Genomic DNA, 19,672 nt, shown 5'->3' with positions numbered 1-19,672 from the left:
GGGTTACTGGTATTCCTGTAGAAGTTGGCATTAGATGGATAACAAAACCTCTTGATTACTCCCACGGTTTGAAGCATGCTGTTAGAAAATAATCAGGGCTTAAGAGCAGAAACCCTCTGGAGTCTTGGGCTTGCATGGAGGGAGCTGCGGAGGGAAAACAGCTACGCGCTTGACTGCCATATAGTGAACTGCTGAAAGATATAATTATTTAGATTTTCCAAATACAATAGTATTTGCACTTCAGAATTTTTGTAATAATTTTTTATCTTGGGTCTTTTCTGGGAGAAGAAGTGGGACTACTTTTACTTCATCTGCGATTAATGACTTTGATTAAAAGCAATGGTTTATATTACAGTAACAACAGCCGTGGCATTTTTGGTATTACACTTACGGGTTTATGTGCATCTTTTAATCGTCTTGTGCAGAAGAGGGTTTTCAGAGGTAAAAATAATTAACAGCTGATAGTTGACAGACTCTTTTTTTGTTTGTGCTTTGTCGAATGTTGTTCCCATATTGTGGTCCAGTTGCAGAAGGACAGAGTTTACTCTGTTTGACAGGCGAAGTTGAGCTCTTTGGAAGTAACTACTCAAGCAAGACCCTCATGACATGGCTATTGGTGTCGTGGGAGGGTTTGGAGCAAGTTCCTTACAATCAGTGTGTGGTTTCTGATGTGGCACCATTGGTGTTATCCTGAGCTTGAAGTGGGCACTTGTGCTCCCTCACCACCTGTCCTGCCAAAGCAGATGTGCTGGGGTGGGCAAGGGGGCTGCAACAGAAAACTTGGGAAATGGAGTGTGTTTATTTTGGGGAATTGTGTGTTCTGTGAGATTTTCTGTTGAATTCTTTCCTGGACCTGGTGCTCAGTCTGGGTTAACACCAGTGCTTCCAGACGGGGATGTGGTACCGTCCTCTTGCGTGGGAAGGTGGATGGTGAATTTGAGACTGTACCCTTGAAGTGATGGTGTTTCTTCTGTCTGCTGGGGATTGTTGGGTCAGGAAAACACCGTTTGTGTTCTGCCCTGTTAATTTTGGCAAGTACGTTCAGCACGTTGTCCTGGCTGAGCAGGCTTGGAGAGTCAGCGGAGCTGCAGGGACAGACCCTGGGCTGGATGCTGCTGCGCCTCGCTTGCCTTGTGAGAAGACTTGTGAAGGGCCGAGGGGGAGCCTTGCCTGCCCATCTCTCCTTCAAACTTGCTCCTTGCTGGTGTAGTTGGGTAACACTTTGTGTGGTATAAGCAGTTGATCTTTCACCTGTGTAGCACGCTAATTCCATGGCTCTGACAAAGTACTGAAGAGTGATGGATTCACACTGGTAATGTAGTGCAGCGGTCTTCAAAATATACTCTGGTGAGGTTTCATGGAACTTTGGAAACAGAATTTTCCATGAAGGGGTGAAAGCTGGTGTGAGATGTACTGGCCAGCAAGAAGCTGCGTGGGCTCGTATTGATCTTCTGGCCCCAAAAGTCTGCGAACAACAGGGCTATGGTCACTTCTGTCCTGAGCTATCGGGAACGCTTCTGGATATTTCCAGGAGTTTGAGGTTTGATTTGCTTGGGGAGGGGTGTTAAAAGAAGCAGGTGCTTAACTCTTCCCTCCAATAAGTGCTTATTTCATGAACTTCATTGAAATGCTAATAGTAATGTTTGCCCTTTGTGTTTAAATAAGTATATCAAAATGATCAGACTTTAAGAAGAGTGGGTGTTACCTGTTTTGTTAACTTATTTCATGTTTTATGTTTATTTCAGCTCTTCAGAGAAGTAAGAATAATGAAGATCTTAAATCATCCAAATATAGGTACGTTGTTTCTTTCACGTAATTTCCAACTGGAGAAATGTTAGCTTTTTCACTGTTAAAATAGTTGTGGTATGAGTTTAAAAGATGGTTCTCCGCTAGGGTGTCAATTTACTGTAAAGTATCAGTAATAAATACTTTTTCAGAGCTGTGTACTTTAAAAAAAAAAAAAAAAAAAGAAAAAGAGGCTTTGTTCCATTTACACATAGCTAACTGATAATTTTGCTTCTTTTGAGTATAATATGGATTTTGACTAAATTCAGGCTGTCATTAAAAATAAGTATATACCAAGATGAAAAAGTGGTCAAGAAGTTGTTCAGGTTTATACATTTAAATGATGTAGTATTGTCAACAAACTGACAGATAACTCATTTGTGGCCATGTACACCTGTTCGGTACATGAAAATGGCTATAGCTGATGCTCAAATCTATGGAAATTCTGCTTAATTTAGTTGCTTTTCTCATGTAACAGAAGAAAGTGTTGTTTCTTGAGAAAATGTTGTTCTATATGAGTTGACCAAATGTGTTACCATATTTTCCATTTAGACAGGAAATACTTCTTTAGAGTAATAGTCTGATATTGTCAAGCAGCAAGCAAATAGTGAGGTTTTTTGTTGTTTGTTTTGTGTTTTTTCCTGGTTTTCTTTTCTAGTGAAGCTATTTGAAGTCATCGAAACTGAAAAAACTCTCTATTTAATAATGGAATATGCAAGTGGGGGTGAGTACCTCTCTGCTGTGATGAAACACGGAAACAAATTGCCAAGTGGTAGAAAGCCCTTGTTTTCTTTTAAGTGTTGCTATCTTTTTCAGCAAATGTTAATGTCATGATAGTATAAAATCTTAAGAAAAATCTTTAATATTCTCTGGGACTTCTTTGGGCAACATAATTAATTATAGCTTGTAAACCAGCTCCTGAACTTATTTTAATTTAGCAATATTTGCTTTGTTTTCACAACTCAAATTTAATGGGAATCTTTATTTGGGCGTCAATTGCTCCTGTCCATAACAAATGCCAATCTTCTCAATTTATTGTATTCAACTCCCTGCATGAGTACTGCAACTTCTGTTTTTTAGATGTTGATGACATTTGATGTATCTTAATCACAGACTTTCTCCTGTCAAAAATTGTTAGGCTTAGCCTTATGCCATTTTAGGAGGAACTTAAACATTTCTTCCTGATTGCAGGGCAGGGGTGGAGGGGGAGGAGCATGAATCGTGCAATGTCAGATATTTTCACCAGAGCTAGAATTAAGCTATTTGGCCTTAACTTACTCCTTACTGGCTAAAGCTTAATAGCCCTTGGTTTGTCAGTGTGATCCTTTAGCATCAGCAGCTGGGAATCTCAAATATTTGAGGCTTTTCTTTAGTTCTGGGAGGGAGATACAGAGATGACTTCTCTGAGAAAATTGGCATTGAATTCTGACTGACGCTACGTTATGTGGAGTTTAATGAATTACTATGAATTGGGCTACAATTCTCTACCCTCCTATGTTTTCTTCTAGCAGCTTCCTAAATGATCAGACAAGATTTGTCTAAACAAACTAAGTTGGTGCAATACCATTAAAATATTGGCTAGCACAGGTGTTCGTAGAGACATCTCTGTGCTGTTCGATGGTACCAGACTCAATAGTGAAGTCCTGTTGCCATCTAGTGATTAGCTTCTGGGAGGTAGAAGCGCCAGTGGTTCTCTAAAGCGCTGAGGATCTTAGGGTGACGGAGAGACAGGTACCGTGCAGGTGTAAAAGGCCATGAGCAGGACCCTTCACACATGCCATGTTGTGCAAGATGGGGATGGCTGGAAATCTCCGTGGCAGGCAGCAGTTTCCCAGATTTCATCTTCATCAAGATGCTGGTCACACATGATGCATATGAAGTGTGTTGCTGCAGGATGAAAGAAACTATGGCTATAACTGCAACACTGTGTAAATTGGGGATAATTTTTTCTCTGGTATCATTTTTCCTGAATTATGAAGAAGTGTTCAGGTTTATTCCTTCAAGGTTCTTGAAGAAACAGCTGTGTAATACAGCTAAGAGAGGTACCCGAGCTGAGTATTAAATAATACACTACAGAGGGAAGTAAGACTATTTTGTAAAAAATCCTGACATGCCCTTGGATTACTTGATTGTTGCTTTTCCTGCTGTATGACTCTGGGTGTTTTATTCAAGTTTGGTGGAGTTGCTTCTTTTCAAAAATTAATGTGAAGTTACTCAGCTCTTCCCTTGTGAGGTGGTGATCTACAAAACTGTTCCCTTGCTCAGTAGGGAATATTTAGATATTTGATCAGCTTCTGAAGTTTTTATTGATTTTTGCATATTAGCAAAGAATTTTTAAAACTGCATATCAGTCGTGTTTGTAGGAGTTCTTATGTACATGACTATTGTTTTTTAGTGAAGAAAGTCTCTCATGCTCACACAAACATGTCGGTGTTTCATGGGCCACTTGGCTGCACGTAAAGGTCAAACTTTGTAGTCTGTATTGATGTGCTATAAAATGAGCAGATTAATTTATGGGGAGAAAAATCCAAAACACAACAGATCTTTAGTACTGTTTTAATCTCCATCATCAGATGTTCTCACATACAAAGATTTTTTTGAGGCAAAAGAAACCCTTGTGACAAAGTCTGCGAAGGGGTACATGTCATCTTTATTTACAGAACAGAAGTACTCTGCTCAGTTGCTATCATAAATAATTGGAAGGAAATGTGTGGGGTTTTTTTTGGTTTTTTGTTCTTTTGTCTGTATCCAGTCATTCATTAAGTCTTGTTATTTTCTTGCGTAAGAGATGACAGTACAGTAAATTGCGTAGCAGCTGTGCCTTGTTCGCTTGGGCTAACCTGTAATCATAACCTTGAAGTACAATCTTTCCAGTGAAGCTGCTGTGGGCAACTGCTGGAGAAGAATCTCTGTGCTCTGAAATTGTCATTAATGGATCTCATTATTGAATTGTAGGGGAAGTGTTTGACTATCTGGTTGCACATGGAAGAATGAAGGAAAAGGAGGCTAGAGCTAAATTTAGACAGGTATGTATAACATTCCTATACATCAGCTCCACCCCCCCTCCACACACCCCCCTCCCCACTTCCCGTTTTTAATGCTGAAATGAATAAAACAGCTGTCCTTTGCATTTGATTTCTAGCAGTGTTCAGCATGTTGCGGACTTGTAGCCCAGAGTGAGAAAAAACTTGAATTGCAGTAATACATCGAAGGGGTTAGTAGTCCGTTCAGTGGTGCCAGTTTACTTAGTGCTGCGTGCCAGAGCGTCCAGGAGTGCCAGAACACAGTGACTCCTTCGTTTGGAAGTGTATTCCGTTCCAAAATTCATTTCCTCTGGGTTGATTTCATATGTCCTTAGATCAGCTGGTCTGTAACCTTTTGGGAGTTATTCAGATGTAACAGGCTACAAACAGGCCAGTTTCAAAACGCAGGTACTGCCTGTAACAGGCATCCATTCATATCCTCCTGCTTACGTGAAAAGATGCAGTTTAATAGTTGTTCTAAAAAGTCATGGAAAAGTAATTTCTAGGCTTGTTAATTTAGCTTTCTTTATGATGGATAAACTAGCCCTGCAAAGATATTGGAATTTCATTGATTAGTGAAAAGCATTTCCATTCTACAGTAAAGCAGTGTCGAACATAACCAAATATTTTTGCATTACTAATTAAAATCCATATCTCTGCTCTTGTAGCATCTATAGTTTCATTTTCATTTGACTGGTCTGACTGTTTTCTGCTCTTGTGCAGGAGTTTGTAAATGCCTACGTTATTTTCATCCCTTGGGTCACTTGGATAACCTAGATAATGTTGTGAAAAGTAATAAATATCAAAATTATGTTCCTGCTAAATGACACTTTAAAATAATGAAGGGACAAGAGTGTTTTATTGAACAATATTTAGGGTTTTTGAACTGGTGAATTACGGCAATGATGTGAGAGTCGGATTCACTGTTGAAAGGGGGGGCTCCAATAGCTTCATTTCTTAAGTGTAGCCATACAGAAGTAGAAGAAGTTTGATAAAATATACAAGACTTCCAGGAAATTTATTAATGACTTTCACAAAATACCTGGTAAAGAAAACTTTTACACTTCTGTAGTGTGGGTAGTGTGACAGAAAGGAACAATTTGGGAACTAGGAAACTGTGCCACGACTGTTTTGTTCCCTCTGTCTCGTATAGTAAGAATTCTGTGAAAGCAATATAAAAATAAGCTCAAAAGTAGCAATGAAAGAAAAAACAGAAACCTATTTAACCCAACATAAGGAAACAACATAAGCATTTCTATGAAATCCTTGTTCCGATGTTTTCTCTCGTCTCCTTAAATCTTGTGTTTACCCTCTTTTGGAAGGAAAAAAAAATCCAAAAATCTCGAACACCACACACAGCACCAGAAACCAACCTAGCAAAGCAACCCCCCCAAAAAAAAAAATCAGCTGTAGACTTCATATCCCCAGAACTGATTTGTGATTACTGGAGTAAGCTTGATACTAAGGAAAAATTTCCTTCTTTAACAAAATCATATATGTCTTTTTAAAGCTGCTTCCCTCCTCTTCATATTCTGTCAGATAGAGAACTTTCCTTTGTGATTGCAGGTTTCTGGTATGTGTTTCTGTGCTGTGTTAGAGTAGATGTGATGGGTTGCGGAGCAGTCGTTCCCGCTTCACCCGTCTCTTCCAAATCCCAGACTGTTGCTTTGCTCTTTGTAATGTCACTTGAAGAGCTTCAGAGTAACTTGAGAGGATTTGCTGTTCTCTTTCAGCTGTGAACTTTAAAAACTTCTACTGGTATGGTACTCTGCTGTTTGTCTTCAGTTCCTTTAATCAGGAGTTGTGTGGAAAAAGATTTTACAGTAATTCCATTCAAATTGCACGTTTGTTCAACAACTATTTTTTTCCCTAACAATTTGATTCCCCTTTAAGTGAAAACTTGTGGAAACAGGTCGAACATGTTTTGCAGGTACATCTAGTGCTTAATTTTATGGGATTATGTGGGTAGTACAGGATATATGTAACTTCATTTTTCAAAATGTGAAGGGAAGGAATTTAAAAGGCAGTTACCCGCTGAGCTGGGTGTTTGACATATCAAGAGTTGATATTTTTATGTATTTCAGATTCTTAGCTTTTTTTTTTTTTACTTTGTACTTCAGTAGACTAAATGCTGTTTGTAAAGATACATAGGTGGCCTCACTTGAATCCACTGAAATACACAAAAGCATGTTTTCAGTTTCTTCTTACAAGTCTTGTCTCCTGGCGCAGGCAGTTGTGCTCTGTCCTCCCTCGACAGCCGACTTCCCAGCTACCAACCTCAACCAGTTTTAAAGAGCCGTGATCTCCCTTGATGGGAGGTTCTTGAGAACCTCAAAAGCACGAGCGCCTGCAAAAGAGAGAATCCTAGTAATAATCCGAGGAGAGAAACTATAGCACGAGCTCCTTGTGCTAGAAAGAAGAGCATGCGTGCAGGACAGGAGTCAGGCAGCTTTGATCAGAGCTTGGCATTTATTAGACACTAGGACTCTGTGGGACGGTGTCAAAGGAAACTGGGTCTTACTGGGTTTGCGGGTTATAAGACTATTCATTTCACCTTACTGTAGACCCAGAATAGCTTCATGCAGCTTTTAGCCATTGTTGGAGGTAAAATGCTCTCTGTAGACCTTTCATCTGATTCACTGCAGCTGTTCTTACATTCAACAGGGACTTATGACAAAATAAGGATTTTTTAAAATTCACTAACTGGTTTAACAGACGGTGGCTCTCTTTAAGCTGAAGAAACAGTTGTGCTGCGATATTGAGCTTAGTTCCTACAATAGGTTGTATTATATCTTGTTTTCAGATCATGTTTCTTCTTTTAGTAGATGTGATTTCTGGATCAAACACTTGTGCTTTAGTTGGGGAGGCACTTCCTCTCCAGCAGGCAAAGAGCAGAATTTGTTAATTGTCCCCTCTTTGTTTGTTGGACAAAAACCACAATATTTTTGCCCATTTTGCTACACATACTTAAGGTTGTTAGCAGGAAAAAAAGAATGTAAAAGACAGTGATCATATTATTCCAGTCACGCCTGACAAGGAACACAGGAGAGGGTACAAACACTAAAAATACAGTCATGCTCTGCAGTTCTCCATTTCAAGCTCCTTTTGTGCAACCATGTGTGAGAAATTCATATCCAGAACATTTTGCATTCTTAATGTCACTTAGTTTTTCTTTCCCTATTACAGGCTTCCAAGCAGTTGTAGTTCAATTTTACCATCCTTTTTCCATAGAAAAATCTGCCCATCTGGATAAGAATGAATGCAAAAATGGGAAGCCAAGACTCCAGGCAGGGGGTCTCCCAGAATCCATGTGTATTAATTCCCTCTCTTCCTTTACTGCAGCCGAATAGATCTGGCCTCCTTCTGTCTTCCCACTGTTTGCCTGCAGAAGCAGTTCAGAATTTTTAATGCTGGTAGATGTTAGGACAGATCTTGGAAAACAAAAAAATCCACAGATACATTGTACTTGTATGTTCCAGTTAAGAAACAAAATACTTGTGGCAGTGTGGAAGGGACCTTGAGAGGTCATTTATCTATCCTTTTGTCATTTAATCCTTACGAAGAATGGTTTGTCTGCCTGGAGATAACTTGTTCTAACTTGTCCTTTAAAGCCTATGATTACACAGATTTTTGAAATCCCTCCCAAGAAATGTATTCCAATGCTCCAGTTGCTACCTCTAGCAAGAAGATCTGCTGTTTCTTCCCCTCTTCTCCTCACCTGCCAAGTGTCAGCAGATTTCTCACACTCCAGTAGGCTTGGGTTGAGGGGGCTGTCAATGGAAATCGTGATGGGAAGGGGAAGACAAGGGACTCGATCCAGTGCAGCCGTGCTTTGTGCTGGTTTTAATTCAGTTTTGATGGCTGTTCATCAGTGATTAATGTCATACCCACTGCATTATTTCCCTTCCATTTAGAGCGGACTCACCTCTGCAGTCTCCGTGCTATCCTGTTGCAATGCAGAGTAGTTGTAAAGCATCTCCGAAGGAAACTGCTGATTGATCGTCTGCTAGACCTTCCGCTCTTAGAAAGTCAGAGTAAAAGCAGTTCAGGAGCGAATGCTATAGTGCTGTGTCTCTGCAGTCTCAGATAAAACTCGAGGTGTTTGTTGTGCTGTCAGCCTTGGAGGAACCTGCGGTGTGAGCGGAGAGGAAAGGAAGGAAAACCAAATGGATGATACAAGTGGTGGTGTGGAGGAACTTGGGTGGTTTCAGTAAATGTAAAAAGCTGAACTCAGCATCTGAAAGAGGGAGCCAATATATAAAGGAACAAGGAAAAACAAAGTGAAAGTGTATGGAATGGAAGTACTTCAACTTTTCTTACACTGCTTAGTTTCTAAGGTGACATTTTGCGCGTATGTGTGATTCAATAGCACGGGGACACAAAGACCATAATATTGGTGCTTAAGTTACAAATGGAAAATTGACTGGTAGGCCAGTTGTTTGACCTACCAAGAACCTTACTTTCACCTTCCCTGAGCACTGAGAGAGAAAACCATTGCTGCTTACCAGTACAGGAGGAGCATTATGCCGAGTCGAGTGGTCTGATCATGAGTTATTTTTTGTAACAGCAACGATACCTTATCTTTCGGTGTTGGAAGTCATCTAAATTTTGAATGAAGAATGCATTTATTTAAGCATAGTTATTGCAGTAAATTATGTTTTATGTGCAGTCCCATTTATTTTAAGACATAGCATCAATTCTGACCATGTATGCATGACAATAAAATGTGTTTGACCACATTTGTGATCATGTAACAATAAGATTTTATCCAGCTTTTCCATACATGTAGAGTTCTGCAGCAATGTTTATGACTCTAAAGCAATGTACTAGGACACTGTACTGTGTAAAGAGCTTGTATAGTTTGCTGTGTAAAGCAGGAAAAACTTAATGATGTTTGGAAATTATGGTAGGAGAAATAATTCCGTTACATTTGAGACACAGAGTATTTTCCATTGAGTTTGCTACTCTTGTACAGTATACAAAGTACAATAAAACATATGCACTTATCAGATGTCTGTCAGGTGCACAGTTGCTTCTCACTGCACAGGTTTTGACAAACAAGCAGTTTCCCAGTTGTTTCTCCAGTAGCTGAGCCCATTTCTTACCCTTTTCATGCCATGACATGAAAAATCACCTTTGGAGAGGGACTGGAAAACTTCAGTCTAGAGTGAAAGCTTTTATAGCTGTGTACAGTACTGGAATGGAAATACTTCAGTAACCTTTCTAAAAGTCATTGCTTTTACTGGTCTATAATTAGCCGCGCAGGAAAGACAAAATCTTCTTTCAAGTATAGTAGAAACCAAATAGATCAAATAACAAACACCTAAGTTATTTAGTAGCTTTTCCCCAAATGCGCTGGTCACTGTAGTAGTTGGTCATGTGGCTCTGAGTGGATAAGTACATGGCAACTTTAGTAATAAATATTGAACTTTTTGATTAGAACTCATGTTTCTTTGAAATGTCACTTATATAATTGGGCTTGTTTTCTATCCAGATAGTATCTGCAGTGCAGTATTGCCATCAAAAGCATATTGTTCATAGAGATCTCAAGGTGAGTAGGAAAAAGTGTGTGAAATGTGTGGCAGCCTCTGTATCTGTGGGTGTGATCTTTATTGTACAGATAAAATGTAGTGTATAGTAAGCTTTCCGTTGTGGGTGGGTTTGTTGTGTTGGTTTTTTTTTGCATGTGTTATAGCAAGTTTTGAGGAATGTTTACAGTATAGAACCATTTCAAATAAAAGGAAGAGGATTTGTAAGACTTTCAAATATAGAAATTTAATGGCTGCTAAAAGATAACCTCTCACCCTGTGGTCAGATTCAAAGCTGATGCAGGTCAGTGTTAGCTGAGAGGTCTTTAAAAAAAAAAAAAGGTAGTTTGATAGAGGTATGACAAGTTTTGGTCTCGAACAGAATGCATTGCCGCTTGTGATGGTGAAACTGAACGATGGCTTCTTGTAGCTTGGCATAAAGTGGTATATTCTTTCTTTAAGGATAACTTAAAAAGAAAAAGGCAAAAAGCCACACTTGAAAAAAGTTTGAAGCTTATGTGTATTAGCAGACTTTTGCAAGAATGCCACCTAAAGTATGAATAGTGAGACTATATCTCGTTTTCATCTGAACAGATCAAAAATGTAAGTTACAGTAGCTCAGGATGCTTTTCTGTGGAGAAAACAGATAGATGGTAATAACACCGTTTTCAGGTGGCATAACAGCTCCCATCGTCTAAAGCCATTGTACAGAGATTTTTAAAATAGAGGATATGTGAATGATAGACTAAAGCATACCTAGAGACCCTGCAGGGAAGGGAACGTTAACACATATTTCAGCTTTTGCCTTTTAAGAATGAGTAAAAACAGACAATAGCATTTTAAATCAAGTATTTTAAGTTCATCTTACAAACCGTTCTTTCTCTTCCAGGCTGAAAATCTATTGCTAGATGCAGATATGAACATTAAAATAGCTGACTTTGGTTTTAGCAATGAGTTTACAGTCGGAAATAAACTGGACACCTTTTGTGGCAGCCCACCGTATGCTGCGCCAGAGCTCTTTCAAGGGAAAAAATATGATGGACCTGAAGTAGATGTTTGGAGTTTAGGTGTTATTCTTTATACCCTTGTGAGTGGATCTCTTCCTTTTGATGGACAGAACTTAAAGGTGCGGTTTTGTAGAACATGTTGGGCACGTTTACCTAATGTTTTAAGTGATTTGCTGCTTACAACTTACTGTCTGTTCTTCTTCTGTTACCAAGGAACTGAGAGAAAGAGTGCTAAGGGGAAAATACAGGATTCCTTTCTACATGTCCACAGACTGTGAAAACCTCCTCAAACGCTTCCTGGTGCTAAACCCAACAAAAAGAGGCACTCTAGAGGTAATGGCACAAATGAGGTGCATCAGAAACCTAGACATTATGTTTCGCAAACTGAATTTTTGAGCTGTAACTTACTGTTGTCATACCGTTCCTGAGTAGTTTATTTCAAGTGTGGGGGGGAGCGTTGAGTAAAGCATATGACTTTTTTTCAAGATTTTATTTGCTGGAGTTACAAGATGGGTGACTCCACAGTTACTTTCAAAATGAATGTGAGACTGCACTCCATATGCACACTTTTTCTGATGGTTACCTCGTGGATTCCTGTGTTAACAGATGATCCACCAGGGCATTTTCCACATTTTATGATGTGAACTGCAAGTATTAACTGCTAGGTTATGGTGGAGTTGCCTTTTGCTTGCAGTTTGTACTGTCATGGAGGAGAAAGGCCAGAACAATACTGGCTTCCATGGACTTCTATAGTCAAGCTTGGACCTACTGGACTTGGCAGAGTTGTCTGGCTGCTCCTGGTCTGTGTTATGGGCTTTTAGCTCTCAGCTGTGTGCTGGAACACAGCTTACTGGGAAGCAGCTTGGCTTGATGCGCATAGCTGATTCTCCTCGCTGGAGCGAAACAAAACTGAGTAGGTGCTGGGGCCTGTTCGGGAAAAGAAAAATGAGAAAAGGCCTTAGTGTTTGGTGAATGGGGGAGTTGTTCTTTCAACAGCTCATTTTCTTTGCTGGTGTGTTGGACTGACAAAACTCTTTCTTTTATAGCAAATTATGAAGGACAGGTGGATCAACGCAGGGCATGAGGAGGATGAACTTAAACCTTTTGTTGAACCAGAACTAGACATCTCGGACCAGAAAAGAATAGGTAATAGAGTATTTTCAGGATATGATACTATTTGTGGGTGGGTTTCTTTTTTTCCCTCCACCACTCTGGATTTGTTTGCTATTTGGAAAAAGTAACTAACTTTTAATATTGATGTTTCATCAGGCTTATATTCTTGCACTTAATTGTTTTGTTTAGTTCTTTGAATGTTCTATTGTTTCTCTCAAACACTCCACCAACCTAAACATCAGAGTGTTTCTGTTACTTAAAGAGCGTGTATTTATTTTTAGATATTATGGTAGGAATGGGATATTCTCAAGAAGAAATCCAAGAATCTCTTAGTAAAATGAAGTATGATGAGATCACAGCTACATACTTACTGCTAGGAAGGAAGTCGTCTGAGGTAAGTTCCATTCTTTCAAATGCAAAGAAACGAAGGAATCAGAAAGTGTCTTTAGCAAAGTTAGAAGCAAAAATTAAGTCAATAAATATAGGCATTGCATTCTTTCACAAAAGTCCATTACACTTAAAATCACATTATTCTAATCATCAGTGTCAACTGTCCGAATGATGCTGTTTGTTCTCACCTTGATCTGAGTCAGTAAACTCTTGCCTTTAGGCTCCCCAAAACCACCCTGCATGCTCAGCAGTTACTCCTCTGAAGGACTTGTATGCCAGTTACTGTCCTGTCTAGTCAAGTGTGAATGTGCCAGCTGTAAATATCTAAGAGAACCAAGAAGCAGGACCGATCAACCTAATAAAGTCTTGCCTTGTGGATCACATTTCCATATGATCCTGAGAGGGCTTGACATCCTTGGTCCTCTGTTACAGGAGCTGGTGTGGTGGCTTCTACTAAATGTATCCTCTCTTAAAATCTTAGAGGACCCTGAGATGAGAGTACTGAAAGTAGAGCTGGATTTTCGTTATCTAATTGTCCTTTGAGGAGCTGCAAATTCTACTGAGTTTCACCTAGGACAGTTGCACAAGAATCTGAGAGAAGTTCTGACCTCTAAGCAGCTTACTCACTGTCACAAAATTTCTTATGTACCCAAGTCATCTTCCTTCTGCCTCCCTGTTACTGTTCTTGTAATGTGGTGGGTGTTTAATTTGTTCTGTCTGAACTTGTTGTTTTAATATTCTCATTTGTATTGTAGTTGGATGCAAGTGATTCAAGCTCCAGCAGCAATCTGTCACTTGCCAAAGTTAGGCCAAGTAGCGATCTTAATAATAGCACTGGACAATCTCCTCATCACAAAGTTCAGAGAAGCATATCTTCTAGCCAGAAACAGCGGCGGTACAGCGATCATGGTGAGCAATTCTCATTTTCAGTGTTGCAAAATATAGTGACTTCCAGTTCCATTTGGTTTCTGAGTTTGTCTCCATCTCCCAAAGGTAACGAGGATGACAACAGTGTAGCTCACAGCATGGTGGTTAAATAATTTACCGAGTAATTATTCTTTTTTCAAATTGATTTTCTAATAAAGCCTTCAAAAACACTTCTGGAAGAACACCGAATACATAAACTTAATTCTCTTTTTCTGCCTTGTGTCGTCCCTTGCATTCCTGACTGTGCTGGGAAAGTCTTGTTACACAAATTGAAGAGAATGTTGCAACCCCATTTTTCATGAAAAGCACAGCACTCCTCCCCCATGCTCTTGTATGTCTTTTCAGCTTTTGTTTTCTTTTGACACTAGTAGGTCAACTTGTGTCTAAAACTTGAAAAAATGTCAGATTGCCAATATTACTTGTTTCCTGTTTCCTGAGGATAGTGTCACTTGATTGTCCTGCAGGAATTAAATTTCTAAAGATCAATGACACAGACAAACTTAGAATTCTTCTGCTTAATGAGTGTACAAGATAGTAGCTTAAGGTTTTCTAAACATCTTAAAACATCTTCCTCCCCAAACACTAACTGGTAAAAGGAGTCTCTGTTTAGGTCTGCTTTTAAATACCTCAAGTGCATTCAAGAGGTTGCTTCCTTTGGATAGTTTCCTGGGATGATGGTTATTGTGCTTTGGGATGCTTTTTTGATGTATTTTTGTATAGAGATGTATTTTTTATGCATGTGTATATGCATACACTTTTTAATTAATCATTATTAAAACACTAAGCTACAAAGTTGATGTGTCTTGGTGTATCCTCCTCAGAGGAGCTGTAATTGAGACAGGAGAAAACCCAGTCCCGACATCCCCACAGGCTTTTCCCCGTGTCCAGGCTCCTATTAAAGCAAGAGGGAGCTTGGGACAATAGAAGGGGCTGCCCAGCTCTCAGGTGTTGCTGGCACACCTGAGACAAACCACTGCTAATTCTGGGCTGTTCCAGGCGTGCTGGCTGGTAGTGCTGCTGCTGGTCCAGGGTTGTGTCACCAGGTACATGTCTCAAGAGCCCAGTTTTATCAGAAATCGGCTTGAACAGCATGTGCCAGCTTTGTGCTGATGAAGGATCATCTTGTTTGAATGAGTTAGATACTCGTTAAGTGTCTTTAAGATGACTCTAGAGTGTTTTTTCTAGCAAGCCAAACCAGTCTCAGTACTCAAAACACCAAAAGCCTCCATGAAATTTATAATTCTTTCATGGAAATCAAGTAGTGCCTTCACCTAGAGAGGTTTTTGTTTTTCACAATATTTTACTGTCTTCCGTCTTATTTTTGATAATTCAAATAATTACCTTTTGCAACCCTGATTCCCAGTGTTAATTGTTTTGATTTTCATGTGTGAACACATTTCCATTGTAGTGATAAACAGCTACTGAACTTCTGAGAAGAAAAATCCTTTTCCTGATTCTTTCGTTTGTTTTTTAAGCTGGACCATCCATCCCCTCAGTAGTGGCATACCCCAAAAGAAGCCAGACTAGTACTACAGACAGTGACCTCAAAGAGGAAGGAATTCAGTCAAGAAAATCCAGCAGTAGTGCTGTTGGAGGGAGAGGAATTGCACCAGCTAGTCCAATGCTTGGAAATGCCAGCAATCCCAATAAGGCTGATATTCCTGAACGTAAGAAAAGTTCGGCTGTTCCTAGTGTAAGTAGAAACACTCGTTTATCAAAACCATGAAATGTTTTTGAGGGGTGAAAAAGTGTTAAATCTGTGATTTATCAGTGGTGCTGATTTTACATTTCATTCATCAAGAACAACTGTAGGAATCTTGTACTCTTGCCTTCTTTTTGCTCCTGCATCAGTCAGCTACTCAAGTTACCTCTTAATATCGCCAAAGTAGTTAGTACGCATTAATAATTAGCACTAATAGCTGTTAGTGAACAGACATAATTTTGGTATTAAAAATCATTTTTAAAAAAAAAAAGGAAAAAAGAAACTGAAGCCAAGGGCTGTCCCCTGAAGTTTCATGTGTGTTATTTGTGATATCACCAGCTACTCTTCTGTGGCCTCTGTACAGAAGAATAAAAACTCTTATTATCCCATTTTATAGTTTCATATGTATAAGGAGCCGCCTAATCTTTGTTCTCAAACAGGCTGTTCCAAGTCGTAGATATGGATAGTAAGATTATCAAAGAAATGTAGCTCTCAAAACTATTCAAAGGTATATCTCAACCTGCATTTAAAAGCAGTGTGCCTGGCTTTCGTCCTTGTGGGCTTTCCCTACCTGCCTCTAAGCCTCAACAACAGAACACACTAAGGTGCATGACTAGTGAATTTGCAGGGCTGAGCAGCAGGCAGTGTACCAAAAAAAAAAAATCCTTTGTGTGGTTTGACCTTAACTGGTAGACTCTGTGGTGCTTCCCTCTGAGGCAAAGTTGGAAGTCTGTTTTCATAAAGTAACTCTTGAGTCTTGTAAGATTTGATTTCTGAAACTTTGGGATTTTGTATTGCGAAAATTTCTCCTTTTCAGAAGAAATAACCTCCCAGTTGTTTATTCAACTTGCAATGGACTAATTTTTTTTTTTAGACTTATCCCACAAAGCTGTGGTCATACACTCAGCGCCATTACTTAAAACAAATGAGAACAGAACTTCTGAGCTCACAGCTTTTTGACAGTCTGAGGCAAAAGAAATAGAATAAGGTTTGGTTTGCTTTATTTGCTCTGTATTGTCAGTTGGCTCAGTGGCTGATAGTGACTTGGCTGGAAGATTTCAGTTAAAGAGATTCTTTAGAAAGACACATCCACTGCAACAGCTGTTATTCATAAACGTGAACAAGAGCTCATAATTTTGGAGCACCCTTTTCTGATTTTTGTGGTCTCTCACCCTTTCCCTTCTTGATTTTTGTTCAGTCCAGAAACCGTTCAGATTTTGTTTCTTCTTACATGGCAGTTTTTAGCTAGTGAGTCTTAGAATGGTAAGATAATCAAATCAGTTCTGTCCTACATTGGACTTCACGCAGTATTGTGTAATGCCTTATTCAAGAGCTCTGCATCACATTGACAACATATTTTACACTTAGTATCTTTAGTATTTTGATCTGCTATTCTACACCACTCCCAAATTCTGGGGTTTTCTTCCAGTATCTGGTTTCAAATTCAGCTCAGAACCGTAGGATACTTCTCTCTTCTGATTCAGTGCGCAGCTGATCCAAGTGATCTTTTACAAGCAGCAGTACAAGATGGTAAACATGGACTCAGACTTACCATGTCACTCAATTAGTGTTTAAAATTGTCTTTGTTTGTAGCTCTTTATGTCAGACTGTGCAAGTGCTCTTTTTTTTTTTTCTTCCCTCTCCCTGCTAGAGATGAGTCTCTTGCCTTCTGGCTGGTGAGGGTGGAGGGAAGCATGGACTTTTTACACAATTCTTGGAACTGATTAGAGGGGGTTTTTTCTCACAGTATTGGCTTGCATCTAGAAGGAAAAAAAGGATGTTGGAGTTACCATATTGTCCTGAAGCTGAAAAAAGTTTTAGGTGTAGAGAGTTTGTGAGCACTGAGTGCTTAAGTCCAAAAATGAGTAATACGACGAGAAAATCACTGAAGTATCAGAAAAATATTGTTTAAAAGCAATTATTACTTTGACAGGTACAGCAAAAGTAGTAGAACTGGTCCTTGCTGGAGAGCATTAGTCAGTTGCATGCTGCTCTTATTAAATAACAAAACTTGCAAGCATGCACTTAAGGACAAGAGTTGTGCTTGTACAGCAGATAGCTAAGTCTGGGGTTGGAGTAAGGGGCTCCAAGCTGTACTTCTAAAGTTGACAGAGTGTTTAAACTCCTGCAAACTAAATAGTTTTGCAAGCTGAACAAGTGCGCAAAAAGCTTCAGGTCCATTGGACAAATACCAAATTAATAATGGAAACCGACTACAGCACCTAATAGCTCCTCGTTTTAATAACTCTTATTTATTACTCACAGCTTTGGATTTTTCCTCAATGCTTGGAACAAGACTGCCCTAGAGCCCTTAGTATAGCTTTAAGAAAACTGGAAGAGGAGAATAGATGGTATGTTTGGAAAATCATTTAGGACTAAAAAACATTCTAGTGCTCTTAAGTAAATACATTGGTTCTTTATTGTAAGTCAGAAGCTGATTCTTTGAAGGTTTTTAATTCGTTTTCACCTTGGTGTCTCTTAATATGAAACAGCCTGCCTGAGCAGTGGGCACAAGGCTCCCTAGGTAAAGGGGACTCTGTACCACAGATTCATCCTTCCTGCTGTGACTGGACCTTGTGCACATGCTCAGAAGTCTCAACATGTGCTTTTGCAGTGTCAACACCTCTTACAAAGGTGGCAGGCAACACCACAAGGATGAACTTTTGCAACTAACCCTGACCCTAGGGGCTGCCGCTCCATCAGGAGTGTGGTGCTGCTGGCACCAGTTTCAGGCTTCCTGTGCTGTGCACTTTAATCATGTCCAGAGATGAGTTGTCTGTAGACTGGCTCAACAAAGATGTTGTAGCTGAAGAACTTCCATGATCAATCATGAAAGGTCGTATGCTGAAAAGTGTAAAGGCCCAAATACCAAGACTTTATTCTTGCTAAAACTGAAATTTGAAAGCTTGAAATGCTTAAATCTCCTCCTGCGACCTCTGAAATCTGAGCAGAACACAACGATATATACTGACCCTTCTGTCTTTGCGTTCCAGAAAGAGCTGGGAAAGTGCATGTTTAGCGTCCTCTGATTTCAGATATGAATATCAAACCTTGTCCACTCCCACGCCTGAAAATGCACAGTCTTTCAAGTTTGATCCAGCACAAAGATTGCTGTCATGTCTTTCGAAATGCGCAACATCACAGTACATTTTAATGTTTTGTGATGTCTTCTCAAGGGAAACAGATACTTAAGGAAGCCACCCATTATTCCGCATATTTCCCACCAGAAAAACACTGTCAGATATTCTAGGTGTTTCATTCTCCAATATGTTCAGGAAGACAGATCAAAGTGATATCCAAATATTAATATACGATACTTCAATGTACCATTGGTTTGAGAGGGCTCCACATAGTGGCTTGCACAGCGTGACCTCTCTAGAACATGTAAACAAAACTTCACGTGAGGTTCACTGTTTCAGTGCTAGCAAGTTTAGTAAAGAGAGGCGGGTTTGAACAATGACAAGTGTCAGAGGAAAGTAGAAGAATCATTGTGGATTTTTCTTTAAATAAATAAACAGATTTGTAGGCAAGGGATGTGTAGGGAATAAAGTGCATGGAAAGGGCCAGGAGGACTTCTGCTGATGCTTGGCACATGCCTGTCCCGAAGGAATACCCAGTGGAGAATACTTGGGAACTCTTGAGACAACTACATACATCTTACGATTGAATTAATAGTTCTACTAATCTAAAATACTCTTGATACTCTTTGTACTTTTTAACATCAGGAGGCTGCACAGTTTGTGCTTTAAATTTTTTTGTACATTCACATGAAGAGGTACAACAGGTCAGCAGTCTTTTAAACAGGCAAGACAGCTTCATCGTTAAATCTGCAGCTCGGGGATTGCGCTTCTTGAGACTCCCTGTGTAGCCACTATTTTGCCTTAGGGCACTGGAGGAACTTTTGCTGGTTATTTGAGAATACTCCACTGTAACAGTTTTATTTCAGGTTCGGAAACAAAAAAGGTTTGGCTATTCTCCTTTTGTGCTTGAACTAGTTTTTCCTTTCTTTTCTTTTATCCTTCTTCCCATGATTCTCAAGTGTAACCATTTACGTGAAACCTTTTCTTAATGCTATTTTAAAAATCCGCTGAATTTCCCTTGTCTATCATAGCAGTAATTCTTCAAAGAACTCCACAAGGTTAGTTGAGCATGAAGTCCCCTGCCTGATTCTTAGTGGCCATCCTTACTCAACATGTG

At 39.5% G+C, this 19,672-nt stretch overlaps 1 protein-coding gene across 12 annotated transcripts in view; it reads left to right on the top strand.

Annotated features, from left to right (window-relative positions):
- Positions 1 to 19,672, top strand: part of MARK3 (microtubule affinity regulating kinase 3) — a 64,638-nt gene that overhangs the window by 26,328 nt on the left and 18,638 nt on the right. For all 12 annotated transcript variants that reach the window (XM_065636833.1, XM_065636831.1, XM_065636826.1 and 9 more), the window contains 10 exons: positions 1,746 to 1,794; positions 2,444 to 2,509; positions 4,741 to 4,811; positions 10,303 to 10,359; positions 11,226 to 11,462; positions 11,557 to 11,676; positions 12,390 to 12,489; positions 12,738 to 12,850; positions 13,602 to 13,755; positions 15,249 to 15,466. In XM_065636833.1, coding sequence (XP_065492905.1) covers positions 1,746 to 1,794; positions 2,444 to 2,509; positions 4,741 to 4,811; positions 10,303 to 10,359; positions 11,226 to 11,462; positions 11,557 to 11,676; positions 12,390 to 12,489; positions 12,738 to 12,850; positions 13,602 to 13,755; positions 15,249 to 15,466 — 1,185 coding nt within the window. The remainder of the gene's footprint in view (positions 1 to 1,745; positions 1,795 to 2,443; positions 2,510 to 4,740; positions 4,812 to 10,302; positions 10,360 to 11,225; positions 11,463 to 11,556; positions 11,677 to 12,389; positions 12,490 to 12,737; positions 12,851 to 13,601; positions 13,756 to 15,248; positions 15,467 to 19,672) is intronic.

The sequence above is a fragment of the Caloenas nicobarica genome, chromosome 5 (genome assembly GCF_036013445.1).
Source record: "Caloenas nicobarica isolate bCalNic1 chromosome 5, bCalNic1.hap1, whole genome shotgun sequence".
Lineage (NCBI taxonomy): Eukaryota > Metazoa > Chordata > Aves > Columbiformes > Columbidae > Caloenas > Caloenas nicobarica.
The sequence above is the reverse complement of the archived record's forward strand: the minus strand, read 5'-3'. Positions and strand labels throughout refer to the sequence as shown.